At 47.9% G+C, this 22,720-nt stretch overlaps 1 protein-coding gene across 1 annotated transcript in view; it reads left to right on the top strand.

The window, feature by feature from the left end:
- TOPAZ1 (testis and ovary specific TOPAZ 1) overlaps window positions 1–22,720 on the top strand; it is a 321,592-nt gene that overhangs the window by 124,434 nt on the left and 174,438 nt on the right. Inside the window, exons 7-8 of the mRNA XM_075315235.1 lie at window positions 9,856–9,917; window positions 16,776–16,895. Coding sequence (XP_075171350.1) covers window positions 9,856–9,917; window positions 16,776–16,895 — 182 coding nt within the window. The remainder of the gene's footprint in view (window positions 1–9,855; window positions 9,918–16,775; window positions 16,896–22,720) is intronic.

Consider the following 22,720-nt stretch of genomic DNA (forward strand, 5'->3'; position numbering starts at 1 on the left):
CGGTAATTCCGGGCAGCTGCTGGCTGATATTGTAGGCTGGGGGACTCCCAATAACGTGGGTCTCCCCAGCCTGAGAATACCATCCCCAAGCTGTGAAGCTTTATCTTGGCAGTGTTTCAAGATTGAGGGGGACCGCATGCAGTTTTATGTTTTTGGTTTTTTTTTCTAATTATTTTACTGTACGATATAGACCCGCCCACCGGCTGCGGTGATTGGTTGCAGTCAGACAGCTGTTACTCAGCGTGGAGGAGTGTCTGACTGCAACCAATCATAGGTAGGCGGGGCAGCAGTGAATATGAAATGAACCTAATGAGTGGGTGCAGTGAATATGAAATGGGCCCAATGAGCGGCTGACACTTTCAGAAGCAGGAGAGATCGCGGTAACAGTGTGACAGTCGTGCCGGTGATCAGTGAGAATGGAGAAAAGTTGGTGACCTGCGTTTTTGTTGTCAAAAATGCATCCAAAATGCACAGCTAACATTTTGGTTGCATTTTGACACTCACTCATTTCAATGGGTGACAAAATGTGACTAAAACACAAAAAGAACATGCTGCTTTATGTTTAAACAAAGATTTTGACAAATATTTGTCAAACAAAACACTGCCTAAAAAAAAGCAAAGTGCAGATGGAAATTTTGATTTCTCATAGACATTGGTGTGGAAGCAAAAGCATGCAGTTTGTCAATGACACAGTACAGTTTAAAACGCAACCAAAACGCAAGAAAAAATGCAACGTGCGCACATAGCCTTATAGCGCAACAGTCAGTGCAAACGTGTGGCGCTGTCACTTTAAGATTTTAAATGTAACTGTCAACTGACACAGTAGAGCCGGCAAGTCCTACTGTGTGTATATAGTCGACCTAACCAGAACAGATAGGTGTTTTGGTACCAAAACATAAAATGTGGCATGTACGCGTTCCTGGGCGCAGCCTACAGTACCCAGGTACTATGGTGTCCAGCTGCCATAACCAGAGACTTGGAGATCCTCTCACGGTGACCAGTATAGCCAGCAACTGCAGAATGGTGACTCTCGGGCACAGGATGCTGCTCACACATGTCGCTGTCCTCCTCGCTAAAGTCCAACACGAATTTTCTCACAATTCACTTAAGTGTTTGTGCGGCGGCTCCTTTTCGTTAGACACACCTCTCGCTTTCCCTGCAGCTTACACACCGCACCTCCTCAGCTCTCCAAATCCAGTAAAGAAGTCTGTTGAGATGTTGCTATAATAACCAAACAGTCAAATGCAGATACAAAACAGCGGCCTCTTGTGGCTGGTCAGTAACAATGCATACAATGAACAGTAAATAAGCATTTTGCAGCATTTCACAGTGGATAAAGGTCACTAATAAACTCTCACCCTCTCACATGCCACCCCACTTGAGGTTGGCGCTCCCAACACACCTCCTCTAATGAACTCATGCTGTCATAGCGCTGTGGAGGAACAACCGCTGAAGACCTAGTGGTCCTTTGCAGCAGTGGAACATCCACCTTCTCTGGAACATTATCTGTTGGGAGAACTGCGGGTGGTATAACATTTCTCTGGGAGGCAAGACCATGGTCATGGGGTTTTCAGCCTGTGGAGGAATGGGTACAACCCACCAGTCAGCATCCACCGTGAGTTCCTCTCCCACTACTTCAGGGTTAGGTGTCGCCTCTGCAGGTGCGGGATCCTCAAATTGACATCTTTGAAGCATGTTACAATGGAGATTTAAAGTCGGACCCCCAGTTCCCACTGGTTCGACATCATAGACAGGAATATCAGTTCCTACCCTCCTCTTTACCATATACGGTACTGTCTCCCACCGATCATCTATTTTTCTAGACCATCTCTTAGTCCTAACCAGTGCTATTTTCACCTGGAACAAACACGTCCTCCTGTACCGGGTCAGGGTGTACGATCTGTCTCAACTGGTCACCTACACCCTATACACTGTTCTTAGCCAGCGTCAGTGCTCGTGCGCCCATGCGGTGGTGGTCCGGGGAGGTTCAGCCATGGGGTCAGGCTTGTGTAAATCCTCAATCTCTCTACCTGCCCTCACAAACATTAGCAAGTGGGGCGAGTACCCTGTTGTGCTATGTATTTGGTTATTGTACGCCCACATGAGCTCAGGCAGGTATTCCGATCATCATACTTACAAGGCTGAGCAATTAATTTGCTTCCCACTGTGCTGTGTATTTAATCTGGGACCCAGGTGACCACTTGCTACTGTTCACATTGGAGTTTTGACATGACACAAGTCAGGTATAGAAAATGTTTTTAACTTTAGTTGGTTAGGGACCATCCCAGATGGGTACACCTTGACGAGGTGGGATGGCTTCTTACCTTTTTGCAAAAATGTATATACTAAGTACCCGGTTATTAAGCACCTGCATTTTATTTATTATTTTTCAGGGTATTTTTCATACAATTTTTCTTTGTTTTTTTTCCTGTATAGAGGCTGCCATTTACATGCTTGTAATGGTGCATGGTTACTGATTTTTTGTTACAGCTCAGTTTTTTGTTTTTAGGCCGTAGCATCTGTAGAAGTGTGCGATTGAAACGTTCACACGCTCCATTGCCTTGCAGATGATAGGGCGTTGTCCGGGATTGCTCGATCCCATACAGATGGTAGAGCTCCTTCATCAAGGCACCCTGGAAACACTGTCCTTGATAAGAGTTGATCCACCGTGGACACTCAAATATCTGAATGAAATGACGACATACTGCCTCTGCGGCTGACTTCGGTCTGGTTTCTAATCGGTACCACTTCCACATATTTGGTAAAATGATCAGTCACCAAGTAATAAGAGTATCCTGAACTGGAGTACCCTATTTGTATATAGTCTATCATGAGCAACTCCAGTGGGGCTGACGTTTTAATGGTTTGCACAGGAGCCCGCTGTTCGACACTTTTACTTAACCCACAGGTACAGCAAATTTGACTTGCTTCCTTTACCATGTTCTCCAGCCCCGGGCAATACACAAACAAACATAACCACTGGTAAGTCTTTTCACTACCAAAGTGAGCGCCTCTCTCGTGGGCCTCTCGAGTGACCGTGGGACCCACCACCATTGGGATCGCAATCTGCTGACAGTACTGCAGCTCTGATTTTAATTAAATTTTGCGACACAGGAGGTCTTGTACCACACTCAGCTTATCACATTGGCACAAACATTTCTGACCCTCCGGTGTACTCTCCAAGGGCCAAGTTTTTGTCTGGATCCAGTGCTTCAACCGCCACAACTCTTTGCTTTCATTCTGGGTCTGCACACAGTCAGTGGGAGTTTTTTTCAAACACCATGGGCATTCCAGTGGCCACTCCACTTATGTGCCAGGTCCCGAAGGGAAGGTAGTCGACTGAGGTCCGGAGTCTTAGTATTCTCTTGTTCATCATTGACACTGCCAGCTGGGAGCCCCGATGGTACTCGACATAGCGCATCCGCATTACCATTTTCTCTTCCAGATCGGCACTTAATCTGGTAATTGAACTTAGACAGCCAGGCCATCCACCTTTTGCTCCAACGCCCCCAACCTGCATTCTTAAGGTGAGCCAGAGGGTTATTTTCTATCATTACCACCACTTCAGCCCGTCAGGAACTCTGCGAATCGCTCAGTCATGGCCCAAACCAACACTAATAGCGCTAACTTAAAAGAGCTGTAGTTATCGGGATTATGCTCTGATTCCCTCAAGGAGTGACTCGCATAGGTAACCACACGCTCCAGTCCATCCTGCACTTGGGACAGTACCGCTCTCAGTCCGTTAAAACTTCCGTCTGTGTGGAGCATGAACGGGGTGTTGAAGCGAGCGTAGGCCAGAATCTGTGCATTGCTTAGGACAGCCTTCAAATCCTCAAAGGCCTTCTGTTGTCATGGACCCCACAAGACGGGGCGGTTCCTAGGACCTCCCGCCATTTCTGCCGCAATTCGTTCAAGGGACCCGCCCGATGGGCAAACTTTGGAATGAATCGCCGGTAGTATCCGGCCAGTCCCACAAATGCTTCCGCCTCCTGTAGTGTACGCGATATGGGCCACTCCTGAACAGCCTCCACTTTACTGATGGCTGTTTGCACCCAATCAGGAGTCCCCACATGCCCTAGATATTCTATACGTATTCGGAACAATTGACATTTTTTCGGCTTGATCTTGAGCCCGTGATCTCGGTGTCATTGCTTGACCTGCCGTAGCTTCTGCAGATGATCTTCGAACTAGGTCCTGAACACCACCACTTCATCCAGATAGATTAATACGGACTCAAAGTTCATGTCGCCAAGGCAATGTTCCATCAGCCACTGGAAGGTTCCAGGTGCATTTGAGAAGCCAATGGCATCCTGTTGAACTCGTAGAGTCCCATTGGTAGAATGAATGCCGTCTTGGCTCTGTCTTTTGCAGCCACTGGCACTTGCCAGTACCCATTGGTAGGTCAAGGGTGGAAAGTTACTTAGCGTATCTCAAAGCAGATAGCGATTCTTCAATGTGGGGGAGGGGATAGTCATCCTGCACCGTGTTGGCGTTCAATTTTCTGTAGTCGTCACAGAACCTGAGGGACCCGTCCTTCTTGCGTACCAGGACCACTGGGGCCACCCAAGGACTCTGACTCTCTTGGATAACCTGGTTGTCCAACATGCTAGCCACCATGTTCTTTACTTCCTGGTACATCTTCAGAGGAATTTTCCAATAGCTTTCTCGTATAGGGGCTGTGTTCCCCGTCGGGATATCATGTTCAATTAGTCGTGCACCCGAAATCTTCATCATGATGTGAGAAAGCCTCCCAAAACTCCCACAAGGCATCTTCCAGAAGCTTTTGCTGAGCAGGAGTTAAGGTTCAATGGTCCACTCCCATCTGTTCCATTGTGACTTGCCTACATCATTCTGCTATCGGAGTTTCACTTTTGAATGCTTCGAACGCATAGGACCATGAAGATCCCTGGATGGGTCGGAGTGTGAATCCTGTTCTCTTGAGTGTCTCTCCATCAGGCATGTAGACCTTGGCCAGCAACGTACCTCCTGGGATGGTGGCCTCACTTTCCAGCAGGTTGATACAGCGGACAGGCACACACCCATTTCTCACTGTAGCCTGGACACAGGCCACCAAGGGCCTTGTTGAGGCATCTTCGTCCTAGGGAACCGGTTCAATCAGCACTTCCAGACCATTCAATTTTTGGCCAGTTCCCACTGGCAGCATTAAGGTCTGTTCTCTCTTGGGAGTGATCATCAGCGGTACATGCGGGGATATCCTGATTTGGCACCTTTTTGTAAGCTGCAGCTCCTCATCTGCTGAAGAACTTTCTGGGTTGACCAGTGGGTGGTAGTGCTTTACCAATACCGTGGGCCCCTCCTTGGTGAACAGGCAGTGGTCCAAGTTCTGTAACATATTCATCCCCAAAGTCACATTCATACCCCTTCTGGGGGAATGATCCACCAGAACAACTCCTTTTTGTGCCAAGGTCCTAGCGGCATATCTTGATCCGCATCCACACAATCCCCTTCACGGTCATCTGCCCATAATTAGTGTCAGTAAGGCATATGACTCTCTCATCTTCAGGTTCCATCATATGGCCGTAGTAGGTCTCAAAGACTTGTAGCAGCATAATGGTGCACTCAGATCCGGTGTCCACCAAACGCTTCATTTTCCACCCTTCGAAGTTAGTCTCTAGCATCGGACTGCAGGCATAGAGATCGTGTTTTCCATATCGCGGGCTTATAGGTGTCCATACCGTCGACAAGCCCAGCAGAATGGTCCTCTAGAGCCTCGCATGTCAGATGAGCCCCTTTTGATGGGCCCCCAAGCCCGGGTTATCATGTGCGGAGGAGCATGGGGGGTCGGGGTAATTTTCAGAACCTGGGTCAGCTCCCCCTTCTTTCTGGCTCCCATGGTCCTTGGATCTCGCCGTTGTATTTCATTCAACATCTCCCTCGGCATTGGAGTATTGCATTAAGGTTTCGCCCTACCACTGTGATCGGTTAAAAAACCATCTTTGCAGTTGTTACTTTGGTTCATCCTCCCTGAGCTCCTTCCAGCAGAGTGAATATTTTTTCTAGAGTGTCCTTCTCAGACTCAGGCTGTAGCATTACTGTCCGTCTAACATCACTCTTTAAGGTATTCAACGCTACCTCGGAACCCAGCTCGGGGGCCAGGTTGCACACCTTAACTATGCTCCGCACCCTTTCAGTCCAGTCCTGCAATGTCATATTTGTGCCATTAAATTTTGGCAGATGTTGCAACAGTTCTCCCACGGGAATGTACCCTGTCTGAACTACTACCTGGGGCATCAGCAGACTTGGCACCTGGGGCGGGACTACTGGCGCCTATGCGTTCCAGTCCATGGTAGTTGCTGCATCCTGCCGACTACGGCAAAATGTAAGTCATGTACAGGGTGGGCTCCCCAGTATACAGCAACACCACGCACCAGGAAAGCAATTCTAGGCAGTTTGATAAATGGATTGCTTTACTTTACAACAACAGAACAACATCCATAAAACAGAATAATATAAATACAAGGCTAAAGACCGACACCCTTGTGCTGCGCCACCCATAACGGCGATTTATGTCGCCTTCTCACCAACCCTTGCCTAAGAGAGGGACTGTCGCCTAATACCTAGTAATCCCTCTGAGATCCGCAACACACATCCGTTTTTTTTGTACGTGTGCGATACGTATTTGCACGTACCAGAGACACGGAGACCCATGTTATTCAATGGTAGATGGCACACACACGTAAAATCACACGGAACGTGTGTCCGTGTGGTAAGTACGTGTGCGCTTTTCTGCACGGACGACATGTCCGTTTTAGGCCAGCAGCACGCAGGCACGGACCCGCTTTAGTCTATGGGTCCGTGCCTGCACGGACCGCACACGGAGTATGTCCGTGTTCAGCACGTATCGTCCGTGTCCGTTTTTAATCACCAAATCTGAAACACTTGTTACCAATCTATCAGGTCAAGTGATGGCAAACAAAAACACCAGGATCTCATGATGAATGATTAACAACGTTAATTGGGTAAGAATGCGGGCCTTTAAAAACGGACAGCACACGTACGTATTTTATGTCAACACGGACATTACACACGCACACACGACTCGCATACGCCATCACACGGATGCCATACGTACCGGAGAAGCGCCCCTAAAAAACGGAACACGGACCCGAAAAACGGACCGTGAGACACGTACGTTTTTTTTGCGGAAGTGTGTTTTAGGCCTGAGAAGCTGAAATAATTGTATGTGGATGAACACTCCCTACCAGTGGTGCAGCACAGGAACTTATCACCTAAACATGAACAAATCCCATAAACCCACTGAATACCCTTAATTGCTGAAGCCTCACAGATAAGGCAGATGGTAAAAGTGGGAAGACAAACCACGAAGCTCAGCAACACAGTCCTGGAAATCTTATAGAGCAACAGTCAATGCAAACGTGTGCTGCTGTCCCTTTAAGATTTTAAATGTAAGTGTCAACTGACAGAGCAGAGCCGGCAAGTCCTACTGTGTGTATATAGTCGGCCTGACCAGAACAGTTTGGTGTTTTGGTACCAAAACATAAAGTGTAGCGTACACGCGGTCCTGGGCTTAGCCTACCGTACCCGGGTACTATGGTGTCCAGCTGCCATAATAAGTGCCATGGAGATCCTCTCAGGTAAACCAGTATAGCCAGCAACTGCAGAATGGTGACTCTTGGGCACAGGATGTTGCTCACAGATTTTGCAGTCCTCCTCGCTAAACTCCAACACAAATCTTCTCACAATTCACTTAAGTATTTCTGCAGCGGCTCCTTTCTGTGACGCTCACCTCTCGCTTTCCCTGCAGCTCACACACACCGACACCTCAACTCTCCCAAGTCCAGTCAAGAAGTCCGTTGAGTTGTTCCTATAGTACAGTAAAATGCAAATGCAAAACAGTGGCCTCTTGTGACTGGTCAGTAACAATGCATACAATGAACAGTAAATAAGCGTTTTGCAGCATTTCACAGTGGATGAAGGTCAGGAATACTCTCTCACCCTCTCACATATGTGCCAGCTTTACCTTTAGGTTATCGGTTGGGTCATCAGTAAAAGGGGGCACTAAGTTAATCTAAGGTTTTACACACATTCTGATTTTTCATACATTTCTTTACTCCTTATTTTCATATGTCCCTTTGTATTTTTACTCCCTTTAGTCTGAATCTACAATATGTACATTCCAATTAGAAGGAAATGCATTCCATCAACGAACTGTACTGTACAGTACCAGTACTGTATCTATTAAAGTGTATAAGGCCTTATACAGACTGTTCAACAATTGGTATGGTAGCAAAAGCCTATTCCATTGAAGTCTGTGTCTATGTCCATCTCTTGGACTCTACACCAGAATAAATTCTTGTCTCAGTTAAAATATACCGTATTTTTCGCTTTATAAGACGCACTTTTGTTCCCCCAAATTTTGGGGGAAAGTAGGGGGTGCGTCTTATAAGCCGAATATACGGGGGGGGGTGTATGTATGTATGTATGTATATGTATATATATGTATATGTAATATATATATATATATATATATATATATATATATATAATGTATGTATGTATGTATGTATGTATGTATGTGTATATATATATATATACACATGTATATATGTGTGTATATATATATATATATACATATACACTGCAGGGTCCAGGGGAGGTGGGGGCGCTGCTGGGCGCAGGTGAATGCTGCGGCGGCAGCGTTTGATCTCCTGCTCCCGCTCATATAATATGCACAGCCGCTGTCCATCTCCGGTGGTGCTGAAATCACACCGCACTGAGGGGCTGGGGCAGCGGTGCATATTATATGTCCCTGCGTCCCACTGTGATGGCACATGCCCCCCCTGTCTTAGATTTGGCCCTCAGGCTGCTGCTCATTCTAAAATAAAAAAGCTTTACTTACCCCCTCCAGCGTTTTTCCCCGTGTCCCTGCTTCCACTGTGATCAGGCACGGAGAGATCTCAGTTTGCTGTGCCGATCACATGACCGCACTGAGAACCAGGAAGTGAAAGAACAGAAGCACGGAGGGATGCTGGAGGAGGTAAGGAAAGAGGGTTTTATTTTCCTATGGGCAGCAGCCTGAGGGCGATATCTAACACAGGGGGACTTGTGCGATCTATATAGGGGCCATGGGCAGCACTATGGGGGCGATATCTAACACAGGGGGACTTGTGCGATCTATAGGGGCCATGGGCAGCATCATGGGGGTGATATCTAAAACGGGGGGACTTGTGCGATCTATAGGGGCCATGGGCAGCACAGGGGAACGTGTGCCATCATAAGGGGGCTATATTCAATATAAGGGGGCCATATCCAGATTAAGGGGGGCTAATTTTAGGATGGGGGGCTATGGGTTACATATACCCTATATGATTTGTTAGAGGGACACTGGAATTATAAGATGGACCCCATTTAACATAAAAAAAAAAATTCTCTTTTCCTTCACCAAATTTGGGGGTGCGTCTTATAATCAGGTGCGTCTTATAAAGCGAAAAATACGGCTGGACTCAGCTGGAGTGGGTTTTTTTGTTTGTTTTTTGTGAAGACATGAGAAAAAGCTGTCAGCCAAATCAACTCTCCCTTTACGAACAGCTGTAGATCTGGTTTTGGCAGTAGGTTGTCTTCATATCGTTTGAACAGTTTTCTAGGGGGAAAATACCTATCGAAGTTTACAGATAGCATTTATAATACAGCTCTGGATGTCCTTGCTTTTGCATCTAACTCAATTTCTTCCCTAGAAGACAGTCCTTTGGTATTAGTAATACTGCATCAGTCTTTTTGATTTATCATTTGTAATCCATTCTGTGGATATGCCCGTGTCAAACCGCATTGATACCATTATTATTGTTTTTTAATATTGTGTGTTTGTCTTTTTAGATTTCCACTCCAGTAGGAAGGACAGATTCCCAACAGAGAACTGGAAACACAAGAAAGCTTTTGTATGTCTTTTCTGTGTTCATATTGAAGTTTACCTGCACAGCTTATGGAAGGGTAGACATTTGTGGACAAAATGAAAGGGTTTATCCCACAGGCAAAATACATTTTAATCTATAGATCTTGGAATAATATTTAGGTCCACAATTGGCGGTGTTTAAAAAAAAAAAATTCCTGTGCGGAGATAAATGTGTCCCTGCTATGTACTGTGTAATGGCCATGTCTTACCTTACAGGGACATGGTCTGATTATACCACATCTCCTGGGTAGGGGAGGATGGAAAAGAAAATACAGATAAGACTGTATATTTTTTTTTTTTTTTTTTTTTTTAACACATCCAATTGTGGAACCTGTTTTTATTCCAAGATCTATTGGTTAATTTTAACTTTCTTTGTCGCTCCATTGGGAGACCCAGACAATTGGGTGTATAGCTATGCCTCCGGAGGCCACACAAAGTATTACACTAAAAGTGTAAGGCCCCTCCCCTTCTGCCTATACACCCCCCGTGCACACGGGCTCCTCAGTTTTTATGCTTTGTGCGAAGGAGGCAGACATCCACGCATAGCTCCACAGCTTGGTCAGCAGCAGCTGCTGACTAGGTCGGATGGAAGAAAAGAGGGCCCATAATAGGGCCCCCAGCATGCTCCCTTCTCACCCCACTTTGTCGGCGGTGTTGTTAAGGTTGAGGTGCCCATTGCGGGTACACAGGCAGGAGCCACATGCTGTTTTCCTTCCCTATCCCTTAATGGGCTCTGGGTGAAGTGGGACCCGGATCGGTCTCCAGGCACTGGGACCGTGCTCCCTCCGCAGCCCCTGGGAATCTGCAGGATAGGAGCTGGATATCGTCAGGGACAAAGCCCTGCTACTATGAGGTACTCTGTGTCTCCGTGGGGACCGCGCATGGAGCGCTGGTCCCATACACATTACAGCACTGCTGGGTGTGTTAGTGCGCCGGGCATGGAGCGCTTGTGCCAGACACTTTCCATCTCTGCTGGGTGTGTTAGTGCGCCGGACATGGAGCGTTTGGGCCAGACACTTTCCAGCTCTGCTGGGTGTGTTAGTGCGCCGGACATGGAGTGCTTGTGCCAGACACTTTCCAGCTCTGCTGGGTGTGTTAGTGTGCCGGACATGGAGCGTTAGTGCCAAACACTTTCCAGCACTGCTGGAGGTGTTAGTGCGCCGGGGGACTACGCGCGGCCGCGCTTATTGCCGGCCGCGCTTATAACTTTAGTCCCCGGCTTCTGCGGCCTAGTGTCGTTCTTTCCCGCCCACAGGCCTGCCAGTCAGGGGAGGGGCGGGACGCTGCACGGATCGTCAGCGGAGGGCTGGAGCATACATTAGTATCCTCCTCCCTCCTCACTCAGTACAGTGGGGCGCTGGATTCCCGCACTTTTCTTGGGCACGCCCACGGTCTCCTCCTCCTCACAGAACGCCGGCAGCCATTCCTGTCAGCGATTCAGACGCTGAGGAGGAGAGGCAACACAGGGAGACCCAGGCAGGGAATCTGGCGACCACACAACCGCTCTGAGCGGTCGGTAAGCAGCACCTGTGGTGCTGGCCCCACTGAGTACCGAAGTGTATATATATATATATATATATATATATATATATATATATATATATATATATATATATATATATATATATATATATATAGGCTTTTAGGCTATACATTGCACTGTACGGTCGCTCTGTTGATTTTTGGCTATATACCCTCCTGGTTGTTCTCAGAGGAGACAACATGTCATCTGCAAAAAGCAAGGGTGCCACAGCACAGACGTATTTTGCAACCTGTACCTCATGTACAGCTGTACTACCGGCAGGGTCCACTGACCCTCATTGTGTGCAATGCTCGGCCCCGGTGGCGCTTACTCAGCCGGAGCCTCTGCTACAAGTGGCCCAGGTGGATCCACCTGCTACCACTGTCCGGGTGACAGGGACGGAGTTTTCAGCCTTTGCTGACAAGCTGTCTGACACTATGGATAAATGGTCTGCTAAAATACTGGAAGCTTTGCAGTCCAGACCGGTGATTCAGGCCCCGGGCTCTATCCAATCCTTGACCCCTGGTCCCCCTCAATTGGAACAGCAATGTGCCCCGGGGGTAACCCACAGGTCCCAGGGTGAGGTCTCTGACACGGACCGCAGTCCCAGGCCGCCCAAGCGGGGTCGCTGGGAACTTCCCTCCACTTCATCACACTGTTCAGGGTCCCAGCAGGGGGACTCTCTGGAGGATGAAGCGGAGGTCTCAGATCAGGATTCTGATACTGAAGCCGCTCTCAACCTAGATACACCTGAAGGTGACGCAGTAGTGAATGACCTTATAGCGACCATCAATCAGGTGTTGGATATTTCTCCCCCAGCTCCTCCAATTGAGGAGTCTGCTTCTCAGGAGAAATTCCGTTTCAGGTTTCCAAAGCGTACATTAAATATGTTTCTGGATCACTCTGACTTCAGAGAGGCAATCCAGAAAAACCGAGACTGTCCAGACAAGCGTTTTTCCAAGCGCCTTAAGGACACACGTTATCCCTTCCCCCCCGAGGTTGTCAAGGGCTGGACTCAGTGTCCTAAGGTGGATCCTCCAATCTCCAGACTGGCGGCTAGATCCATAGTTGCAGTGGAAGACGGGGCTTCACTCAAAGATGCCACTGACAGACAGATGGAACTATGGTTGAAATCCATCTATGAAGCTATCGGCGCGTCTTTTGCTCCAGCATTCGCAGCCGTATGGGCACTCCAAGCTATCTCAGCTTGTCAGGCGCAGATTCATGCGGTAACACGTACATCTGCCCCACAAGTGGTGTCCTTAACCAATCAGGCGTCGGCGTTTGCGTCCTACGCCATTAATGCTATCCTTGACTCTGCGAGCCGTACGGCGGTGGCATCCGCCAACTCGGTGGTACTCCGCAGGGCCATGTGGCTACGTGAATGGAAGGCAGACTCTGCTTCCAAAAAGTTCTTAATCGGTTTGCCATTGGCTGGCGACCGCTTGTTTGGTGAGCGATTGGATGAAATCATTAAACAATCCAAGGGAAAGGATTCATCCTTACCCCAGTCCAAACCAAACAGACCTCAACCACGGAAGGTACAATCGAGGTTTCGGTCCTTTCGGACCGCGGGCAGATCTCAATTTTCCGCGTCCAAAAGGCCTCAGAAAGATCAGAGGAACTCAGATGCATGGCGGTCTAAGTCACGTCCTAAAAAGACCGCCGGAGGCACCGCTCCCAAAGCGGCCTCCTCATGACTTTCGGCCTCTTCAAACCGCATCCTCGGTCGGTGGCAGGCTCTCCCGCTTTTGCGACACCTGGCTGCCACAAGTAAAAGACCGATGGGTGAGAGACATTCTATCTCACGGTTACAGGATAGAGTTCAACTCTCGTCCTCCGACTCGTTTCTTCAGAACATCTCCACCCCCCGACAGAGCCGAGGCTCTTATGCAGGCGGTGGGCACCCTGAAGGCGGAAGGAGTGGTGATCCCGGTTCCTCGTCAGCAACGGGGTCACGGTTTTTACTCCAACTTGTTCGTGGTGCCAAAAAAGGACGGATCCTTCCGTCCCGTTCTGGACCTAAAGCTGCTCAACAAGCATGTGAAAACCAGGCGGTTCCGGAAGGAATCGCTTCGCTCCGTCATCGCCTCCATGTCCCAAGGAGATTTCCTGGCATCAATAGACATCAAAGATGCTTATCTCCACGTACCGATTGTGCCAGAGCATCAGCGCTTCCTGCGCTTCGCCATAGGGGACGAACACCTTCAGTTCGTGGCACTACCTTTTGGCCTGGCAACAGCCCCACGGGTCTTCACCAAGGTCATGGCAACAGTGGTGGCAATCCTACACTCTCAGGGACACTCGGTGATCCCTTACTTAGACGATCTACTTGTCAAGGCACCCTCTCAAGGGGCATGCCAACACAGCCTGAACATTGCTCTGGAAACTCTCCAGAGTTTCGGGTGGATCATCAATTTTCCAAAGTCAAATCTGACACCGGCCCAATCACTAACATATCTTGGCATGGAGTTTCATACTCTCTCAGCGATAGTGAAACTTCCGCTGACCAAACAGCGTTCACTACAGACAGGGGTGCAATCTCTCCTTCATGGTCAGTCACACCCCCTGAGGCGCCTCATGCACTTCCTAGGGAAGATGGTGGCAGCAATGGAGGCAGTTCCTTTTGCGCAGTTTCATCTGCGCCCACTTCAATGGGACATTCTCCGCAAATGGGACAGGAAGTCGACGTCCCTCGACAGGAACGTCTCCCTTTCTCGGGCAGCCAAAGCTTCCCTTCAGTGGTGGCTTCTTCCCACTTCTCTGTCAAAGGGGAAATCCTTCCTGCCCCCATCCTGGGCTGTGGTCACGACGGACGCGAGCCTGTCAGGGTGGGGAGCGGTCTTTCTCCACCACAGGGCTCAGGGGACTTGGACTCAGACAGAGTCCTCCCTTCAGATCAATGTTCTGGAGATAAGGGCAGTGTATCTTGCCCTAAAGGCGTTCCAGCCGTGGCTGGAAGGCAAACAGATCCGAATTCAGTCGGACAACTCCACAGCGGTGGCATACATCAACCACCAAGGCGGGACACGCAGTCGGCAAGCCTTCCAGGAGGTCCGGCGGATTCTGCTATGGGTGGAAGCCACAGCCTCCACCATATCCGCAGTTCACATCCCGGGCATAGAAAACTGGGAAGCAGATTTTCTCAGTCTCCAGGGCATGGACGCAGGGGAATGGTCCCTTCACCCGGACGTGTTTCAGGAGATCGGTTGCCGCTGGGGCATGCCGGACGTCGACCTAATGGCGTCCCGGCACAACAACAAGGTCCCGACGTTCATGGCACGGTCTCAAGATCACAGAGCTCTGGCGGCAGACGCCTTAGTTCAGGATTGGTCGCAGTTTCAACTCCCTTATGTGTTTCCTCCTCTGGCACTGTTGCCCAGAGTGTTACGCAAGATCAGGGCCGACTGCCGTCGCGCCATCCTGGTCGCTCCAGACTGGCCGAGGAGGTCGTGGTACCCGGATCTGTGGCATCTCACGGTCGGCCAACCGTGGGCACTCCCAGACCGACCAGACTTGCTCTCTCAAGGGCCGTTTTTCCATCTGAATTCTGCGGCCCTGAACCTGACTGTGTGGCCATTGAGTCCTGGATCCTAGCGTCTTCAGGATTATCTCAAGAGGTCATTGCCACCATGAGACAGGCTAGGAAACCAACGTCCGCCAAGATCTACCACAGGACGTGGAAAATTTTCCTGTCGTGGTGCTCTGCTCAGGGCGTTTCTCCCTGGCCGTTTACCTTGCCCACTTTTCTGTCCTTTCTTCAATCCGGATTAGAAAAGGGTTTGTCACTAGGCTCCCTTAAGGGACAAGTCTCTGCGCTCTGTCTTTTTTCAGAAGCGCCTAGCCAGACTTCCACAGGTAAGCACGTTCCTGCAGGGGGTTTGTCACATCGTACCTCCTTACAGGCGTCCGTTAGAACCCTGGGATCTGAACAGGGTGCTGATGGCTCTTCAGAAACCACCATTCGAGCCAATGAGGGATATCTCTCTCTCGCGCCTTTCACAGAAGGTGGTCTTCCTAGTGGCAGTCACATCACTTCGGAGAGTGTCTGAGCTAGCAGCGCTGTCATGCAAAGCCCCCTTCCTAGTGTTTCACCAGGACAAGGTGGTTCTGCGTCCGGTTCCGGAATTTCTCCCTAAGGTGGTATCCCCCTTTCATCTCAATCAGGATATCTCCTTACCCTCTTTTTGTCCTCATCCAGTTCACCAATGTGAAAAGGATTTGCACTTGTTAGATCTGGTGAGAGCACTCAGATTCTACATTTCTCGTACGGCGCCCCTGCGCCGCTCGGATGCACTCTTTGTCCTTGTCGCTGGCCAGCGTAAAGGGACACAAGCTTCCAAATCAACCCTGGCTCGGTGGATCAAGGAACCAATTCTCGAGGCTTATCGTTCCTCCGGGCTTCCGGTTCCCTCAGGGCTGAAGGCCCATTCTACCAGGGCCGTGGGAGCGTCCTGGGCTTTGCGGCACCAGGCTACGGCTCAGCAGGTGTGTCAGGCGGCTACCTGGTCGAGCCTGCACACTTTTACGAAACACTATCAGGTGCATACCTATGCTTCGGCAGATGCCAGCCTAGGTAGGCGAGTCCTTCAGGCGGCGGTTGCCCACCTGTAGGACGGAGCCGGTTGCGGCTCTATTATGAGGTATTATTTACCCACCCAGGGACTGCTTTTGGACGTCCCAATTGTCTGGGTCTCCCAATGGAGCGACAAAGAAGAAGGGAATTTTGTTTACTTACCGTAAATTCCTTTTCTTCTAGCTCCAATTGGGAGACCCAGCACCCGCCCCTGTTTTTTGTGTACACATGTTGTTCATGTTGCATGGTTTCAGTTCTCCGATATTCCTTCGGATTGAATTTACTTTAAACCAATTATAATTTTTTCCTCCTTCTTGCTTTTGCACCAAAACGGAGGAGCCCGTGTGCACGGGGGGGTGTATAGGCAGAAGGGGAGGGGCCTTACACTTTTAGTGTAATACTTTGTGTGGCCTCCGGAGGCATAGCTATACACCCAATTGTCTGGGTCTCCCAATTGGAGCTAGAAGAAAAGGAATTTACGGTAAGTAAACAAAATTCCCTTCTTCCTTGTGGGAGAAGTCCATTAAGTTTTGCCCCACATTCAGATGCCAAACTTAAGATAAAAAAAGTAATATGATCTATATCTGGATTTTGGTCTCATTGGGAACACTTCAACAATGTGTATGGTCATAAAAATAGAGAAAAATATTTTCAACACAGAAGCTAATATTTTCCAAATTTGTTATCAGGTGTTTATAAAGTAATTTGCATTGTTGACTGATCTTTTTCACTTGTGTTGTCTCTAGCCTCGAATAAAGCAAACCTTGCTTCCAGATGGATACTGTAGACCTTTTTTTAACACATTTGTTGGATGTCAAAGCAGTCATTGCTTATTCTTACACATACCCAGGGACTGTGAGGAGAATGTAAGTGCTTTATTCTTGGGTTCATGCTGTTTTCATATGTTGTGCCATATTTTTTTCTATCTGATAATTAATTACGCATTCACTGTTCATTATTTTATTTTTGTGTATTCTTTTTTTTTTTTTTTTTTTAAAAAGAACCCAAAAACGTAATATTTCTCTTTCGCTTCACAAGAAACCATGGGCGTAAGCTAGTGGGACTAAGGAGGCTGACACTAGGCAACCAAAAAAAGTTAGCTTTTCCCCACTACCTGGCACAAAGCGAATCAGTTTTAGCTTATTGTCAGAAGGAAGCGGAAACAGATCTGTTTTCTCAGACATGTTCCACCTAAACCTGTGTCTAATTAACTATTTCCCTTTTTCAGATTCAGCTTGTGACTACGAGCAACAGGTTGTAGCTGTTCAGCCTGCTCTGCCATGTCACAGACAGAGGGAACAGTGTGGTTTTATCCACATAGTACCCTCTCTAGTCTGTCTGTAGGACCCTGCCCCCTAATACAGCAAGAGTGTCTCGGGGTGGCCATCCAGAAGGTCCCAACCACCTATCCCCTGCCCGATCGTCCAAGACGGCGCTGGGGAGATAGATGGATACAACAATAGAGACCCTCTCTCAAGACCTTGGAGCCATCTCCCATTCTGAGAAGCTGGATCAGGACTGCATCTGGAGAGGTATCATTAACACTACCCTTTCCATAGGGTCAATGGAAGTTCCTACTTGAGCAGCGAGGGTCCCCTACCTTCCTACCCCTGCGCAGCCAGATCCTCAGGATCCGCAAGCTTCTGCTTCAGACTCTGAGTTGGATTCGGACATCGATTCTGAACAAGCTTCAGGACATGAAAACAGCCTTTCTACACGTTAAAGAACAGGACTCTGTGTCTGCGGATCCGGTGGTAACCTTCAGAAAAACTAAACACCCCTCGCGGGTGTTTTCAAATCATGAGGAATTTCATGAGATGCTCTCTTAAGGAATGGGTACATCCAGAAATACGTTTTCACAGAAAAGTCTTTTCGACATTTTGTATACCTTCCCCGACGATCTCCTCAAAATTTGATCAGATTTTTCAGTTGTGGACCATCCAGTCTCTTGCTTGGCCACCAACACGACCTTTCCACTTCAGGATGGTGCATCCTGTAAAGATATATGACCGATCGGCTCATTGAATGGCTGGCCAAGTCCGACTTTCAGGCGACAGGCACCTCTCTCTGCCCAGCTTTTGCCTCCACCTGGGTTGCCGAATCTTTCTCTGCCTGAATGAGCTCCTTCATCGGGGATCCTCTCCGGTGTTCCTACCGATTTTAACTGGCAGACCAGATTTTCCACTCTGGAAAGTCCCTTCTATCCACATCTCTTGACACAGCAACATGCTCCGTGTTATCTTCTATTAATATCTTGGCTATTCGCAGATTCTTATAGCTTAAAGCCTGGAATGCTGATGCGGCTTTGAAGAAATCTCTCACCAGTCTTCACTTCTATGGCTCTCGTCTGTTTGTAACAAGGTTACAAATAATTATCTATGATGCCATGGGCAGAAAGAGTAGCTCTCCTTCTCTGCAAAAGCCCTGGCTCCCACCAGCCAGGAGACATACAATGCACTTTCATCCCTTTTATCAGTTTTCTTCCACTAGCCCTTCCAGCTGTCGATACCGGTCACCTGCCCAGCAAGAGAAAAGGAAGCAGTCATTCAATCCAGTACAATCATGGCTACCACACCTTCGCCAAGGCAAGTCTTCCTCATCCAGATCAAATGGATTTTCTTCCTGCTTTATGGGACATTCCCATCCCAGGGTTCTCAGAGTGGGTGGCTGTCCTCATCTATTTCAAGACGCCTAGTTCTCCGTAATCGACGATCCCGGGGTCAGAGAGCTTACCACCGGTCAGAAGGTACAGTTCTATTCTCTTCCTCGATACCTGTTTTTTCAAGTCCCATCTTACCAAGGACCCCTTCTTGATCCATGGATTCTTCCAGGCAATCCGGTCCCCCCCCTCGACTCAGGAGGCCTCATTCCTGTCCCCTCCCTGGGGCGCTTTTCTGGTTTCTATTCAAATCTTTTTTTTGTTCCAAAAAAGAATACTTCGGTGCGGCCCACCCTGGATCTCAAGTTCCTGAATAAACTTGTTTGCCTCCATCACTTCAGGATGGAGTTCCTCTGCTCAGTGATAGCGCCATGGAGCCAAAGGAGTTCCTCTGCTCAATAGACATTCAGGATGCATATCTCCTCATCCAATTTTGCGCATCTCACCAGAAATTCCTTGTTGCGCACTCCAGGATCATTGATATTAGTTTACAGCCATCCCTTTCAGCCTGGCCTTCGCTCCCACAATTTTCACCACGGTGGTGGCGGCCATAATGGCCATCCTGCACTCCAGATTGTGATCAACCCTAACATGGACTATCTTTTGATCGAGGCCCTGTCTTACCCAGCCTGCTGCAGAGTCTTTTTTTTTTTTTAAATCAGATCTTTTTTTATTAAATTATTAGGGATCAATACAGAGAGTATTTCACTTTTCATATAACTGATAACAATAAACAGATAAACACATGTGATTTATAAATCAGGTTCTTTCTCTGCATGTATGTAAATATAATAATAGAGTTCTCAAATCATAGTTATATTATATAGCTTGAGCCTACAAACCTCGTGGCTCTACAAATAAACAAAACTTAAATTATGCAATAATGCCTCAGACTAACAGGAACACCTCCTCCATCAGCCGTGTCGCTCCACATCATATTGCTATACTCTCCCGCCCCTCCCTCTCCGTGCAGTCATCCATGAAACCGTTCCAGTCCTCTCTCACCTCTTCATTCAAAGTCCATTTCGCCACAGAAAAAACTAGTTTTAATTCCCTTCCTCACACATGCCATCACTGCAGGCACAACAGTAACCGGTCCAGCATTGCATCCCGAACCAGTGCACTAGAGGGTAGGCCCGGCAACTCCATCCATGGCCGCCAAATGTTGTAAAACTTTTTCAATGTTTTTCTTTTTAAATAAACTCCTCTTTCCAATCTTATGACGTTATTTAATTTGTTTTTGAGCTCTGGTAATGTTGGTGGTAGAGGGTCTAACCAGTGATATGCAAGTAGCTTTCTTGCTTGGTACAAGATACGGGCTATTCCCAGAGCTGTTGGAGAATCCGGATCCACTTCTCCTTCCCATAGACTCAACAGGCACAGGCGGGGCGACGGTGGTATTGTGATATGATATATTTGATCTATAAGTCCCAGGGTTTGGTTCCAGAAATCACCAATGTGTCCACACTCCCACATAACATGCATCAAATGGGCATCATCCTGTCCACACCTAACACACTGTGTGTTTGGTCTGAGTCCCATCTTAAATAGTAGACTGGGAGTTTTATATACCCTGTGGATGAGATATATTTGAGACAGCTTTTGGCACTCCGATACCGCCAGTTTAGGAACTTCTTCCAATATATCAGACCACTGGCCTTCCGTCAGGGGACCGACGTCTCGTTCCCATTTGCTTTTAACAATCAATGGATGTGTTTCCAGATGGGCAGGTAGTAATTTTTTATATAGTTCCGAAATAAGACCCTTAGAGGACTCAGATGTAAGCAGCCTATGTAATGTTTGATTATGTGTCACTGTGACCGGGTTTGTCCTCCCCTGTCTTTCCAGTGCGTGTCTCAGCTGAAAATACTGATAAAAGAAGGAAGGTTAAACTCCGCTCTCAGTTGTTCAAAGCTTTTAAGAGTATTATTTTGTAGTACTTGTGACACTAAATGGATCCCTTTATCCTCCCATCCTCTGAACCCTACTAATTTTTTAATTTCTGGCAAGTCGGGGTTCTGCCACAGTGGCCAGAGCTATGTAGGTCCGCTTATCCCCAAAAGAGACTTACCCCTGTCCCACACCCAGAATATCATAGCCAGTGTGGGATATCGTGCCCCATTTATCTGTCTTTGTCCCACATCCAACCGGCAACCTGGGTACTTCCATACTGATCCCTCTCTCACTATATCACCACTGGTATCATACCCTCCTTCTTTGCCCCAACCCCTCAGATGTTGCATCTGGGAGGCTATATAGTGTATATATATGGGTTTGGTACCGCCAGTCCTCCCTCCTCCTTTCCCCGCTGTAGCACTTCCAGTCGAATCCTAGCTTGCTTTTTCTTCCAAATAAGTTCCCGGAATATTGTATTAATTTTTACAAAAAATTCCCTACATATCCACACTGGAGAATTATGTATAAGGTATAGTAATTGTGGCATCATTACCATTTTAATTAAATTGGATCTGCCGATATTTGATAGCGGCAAACGGCACCAGGTATGCACTTTTGCTCTGAATCGCTGTAACAGGGGTTCCAGATTTAGGGCCTGGAAATCCTTCGGGATTGGGCTGACAATTACTCCCAGATATTTAAACTCCCGGACCACAGGAACTGGAATCTGTAAGTCCGAAAAGTCCCCCGGAAGGGGGTCCAACGGCATTAAAGCCGACTTGGACCAGTTGATTCGTAGACCAGACCTCTGTCCAAATTCCCGAATGATATTCATTGCCGGCAAAATTGAGGAACGTACCCTGTCTAAATATAAGAGTAGATCGTCTGCGTATAATGATATCTTTTGTTCCACGGCTCCACACCGAAATCCCTCTACCTCCCTGGATTTCCGTATTGCCACTGCCAACGGCTCCACTGCAGTCGCGAATAGCAAGGGTGAAAGCGGGCACCCCTGTCTACTACCTCTTCCAAGAGGAAAAGACTCGGAGACCCTGCCATTAACCCTAACCTTCGCCACCGGTGAGTCATATAGCAGTTTTACCCAATTTATGAATCTATGTCCAAAGCCCATTTTCCGAAGTACAGCCCACATATATTCCCATTCAAGGCTATCGAACGCCTTAGCGGCGTCTAATGACAAAATTGCCCTTTCCCCCGGTACCTCAGAACTATGTTGAATTCCCAAATATAATTTCCTGAGATTCATAGATGTGGCTCTGCATGGAATGAATCCTGTCTGATCACTCTGCACTATAGATGAGATGACTCGGGACATCCTATTGGCGAGCACCTTGGCCAGCAATTTAATGTCTGTTTGTAGGAGAGAGATTGGGCGATACGAATCCGGGATCTCTGGATCTTTTCCGGGTTTTAATATTAAGACTATTAAGGCTTCCCTCATAGAGGGCGGGAGGACCCACTGCCTTTCAGCCTCTTCAAATACCTTAAGTAGTTTGGGTAGCAGTAAGGGTGCATACGCTTTATAAAACTCTCCAGGCAGGCCATCCGTTCCCGGAGCTTTTTCATTTTGTGTCTGGCCAAGCGCTTCCTCCAGTTCTTCCAATGAGATGTCCCGGTCCAGCAATTCCCTGTTTACATCACTCAGTGTAGGAAGAGAGAGAGCATCCAAATACTGCTCAATCTCTGTCTCCGTGAGGTCACAGTCTGATGTGTATAGCCGCATATAATACCTCTTTATTTCTCTTATTATATCCTCGCTTGCTGTTACAAAGTCACCTGATTCCGTCTTTAACCTATTTATATAAGAAGATCCTTCCTGTGCTCTAATGACTGTGGCCAGTAGGTGCCCCACGCCCTCCCCGCCATAAAATAATTTTGTTTAAGGAAATAACGTTTATTTTCTGCCACCGACATGAGATTTTCTTTGAGTGACATCTGTGCCTTCTCTAGAGTGTGTTTAGTTTCTACTGTCGGGTTGAGCACCACCGCAGCCTCCGCATCAGATACCTCCTGAATCAGACTCTGGGTGTAACATTTGGTTTGATTTTTGCGTATGCATATTTCTCTAATATATATGCCCCTTACCACAGCTTTCATAGAGTCCCAAACTATGTG

The sequence above is a fragment of the Anomaloglossus baeobatrachus genome, chromosome 6 (assembly GCF_048569485.1).
Source record: "Anomaloglossus baeobatrachus isolate aAnoBae1 chromosome 6, aAnoBae1.hap1, whole genome shotgun sequence".
In the NCBI taxonomy this organism is placed as follows: domain Eukaryota; kingdom Metazoa; phylum Chordata; class Amphibia; order Anura; family Aromobatidae; genus Anomaloglossus; species Anomaloglossus baeobatrachus.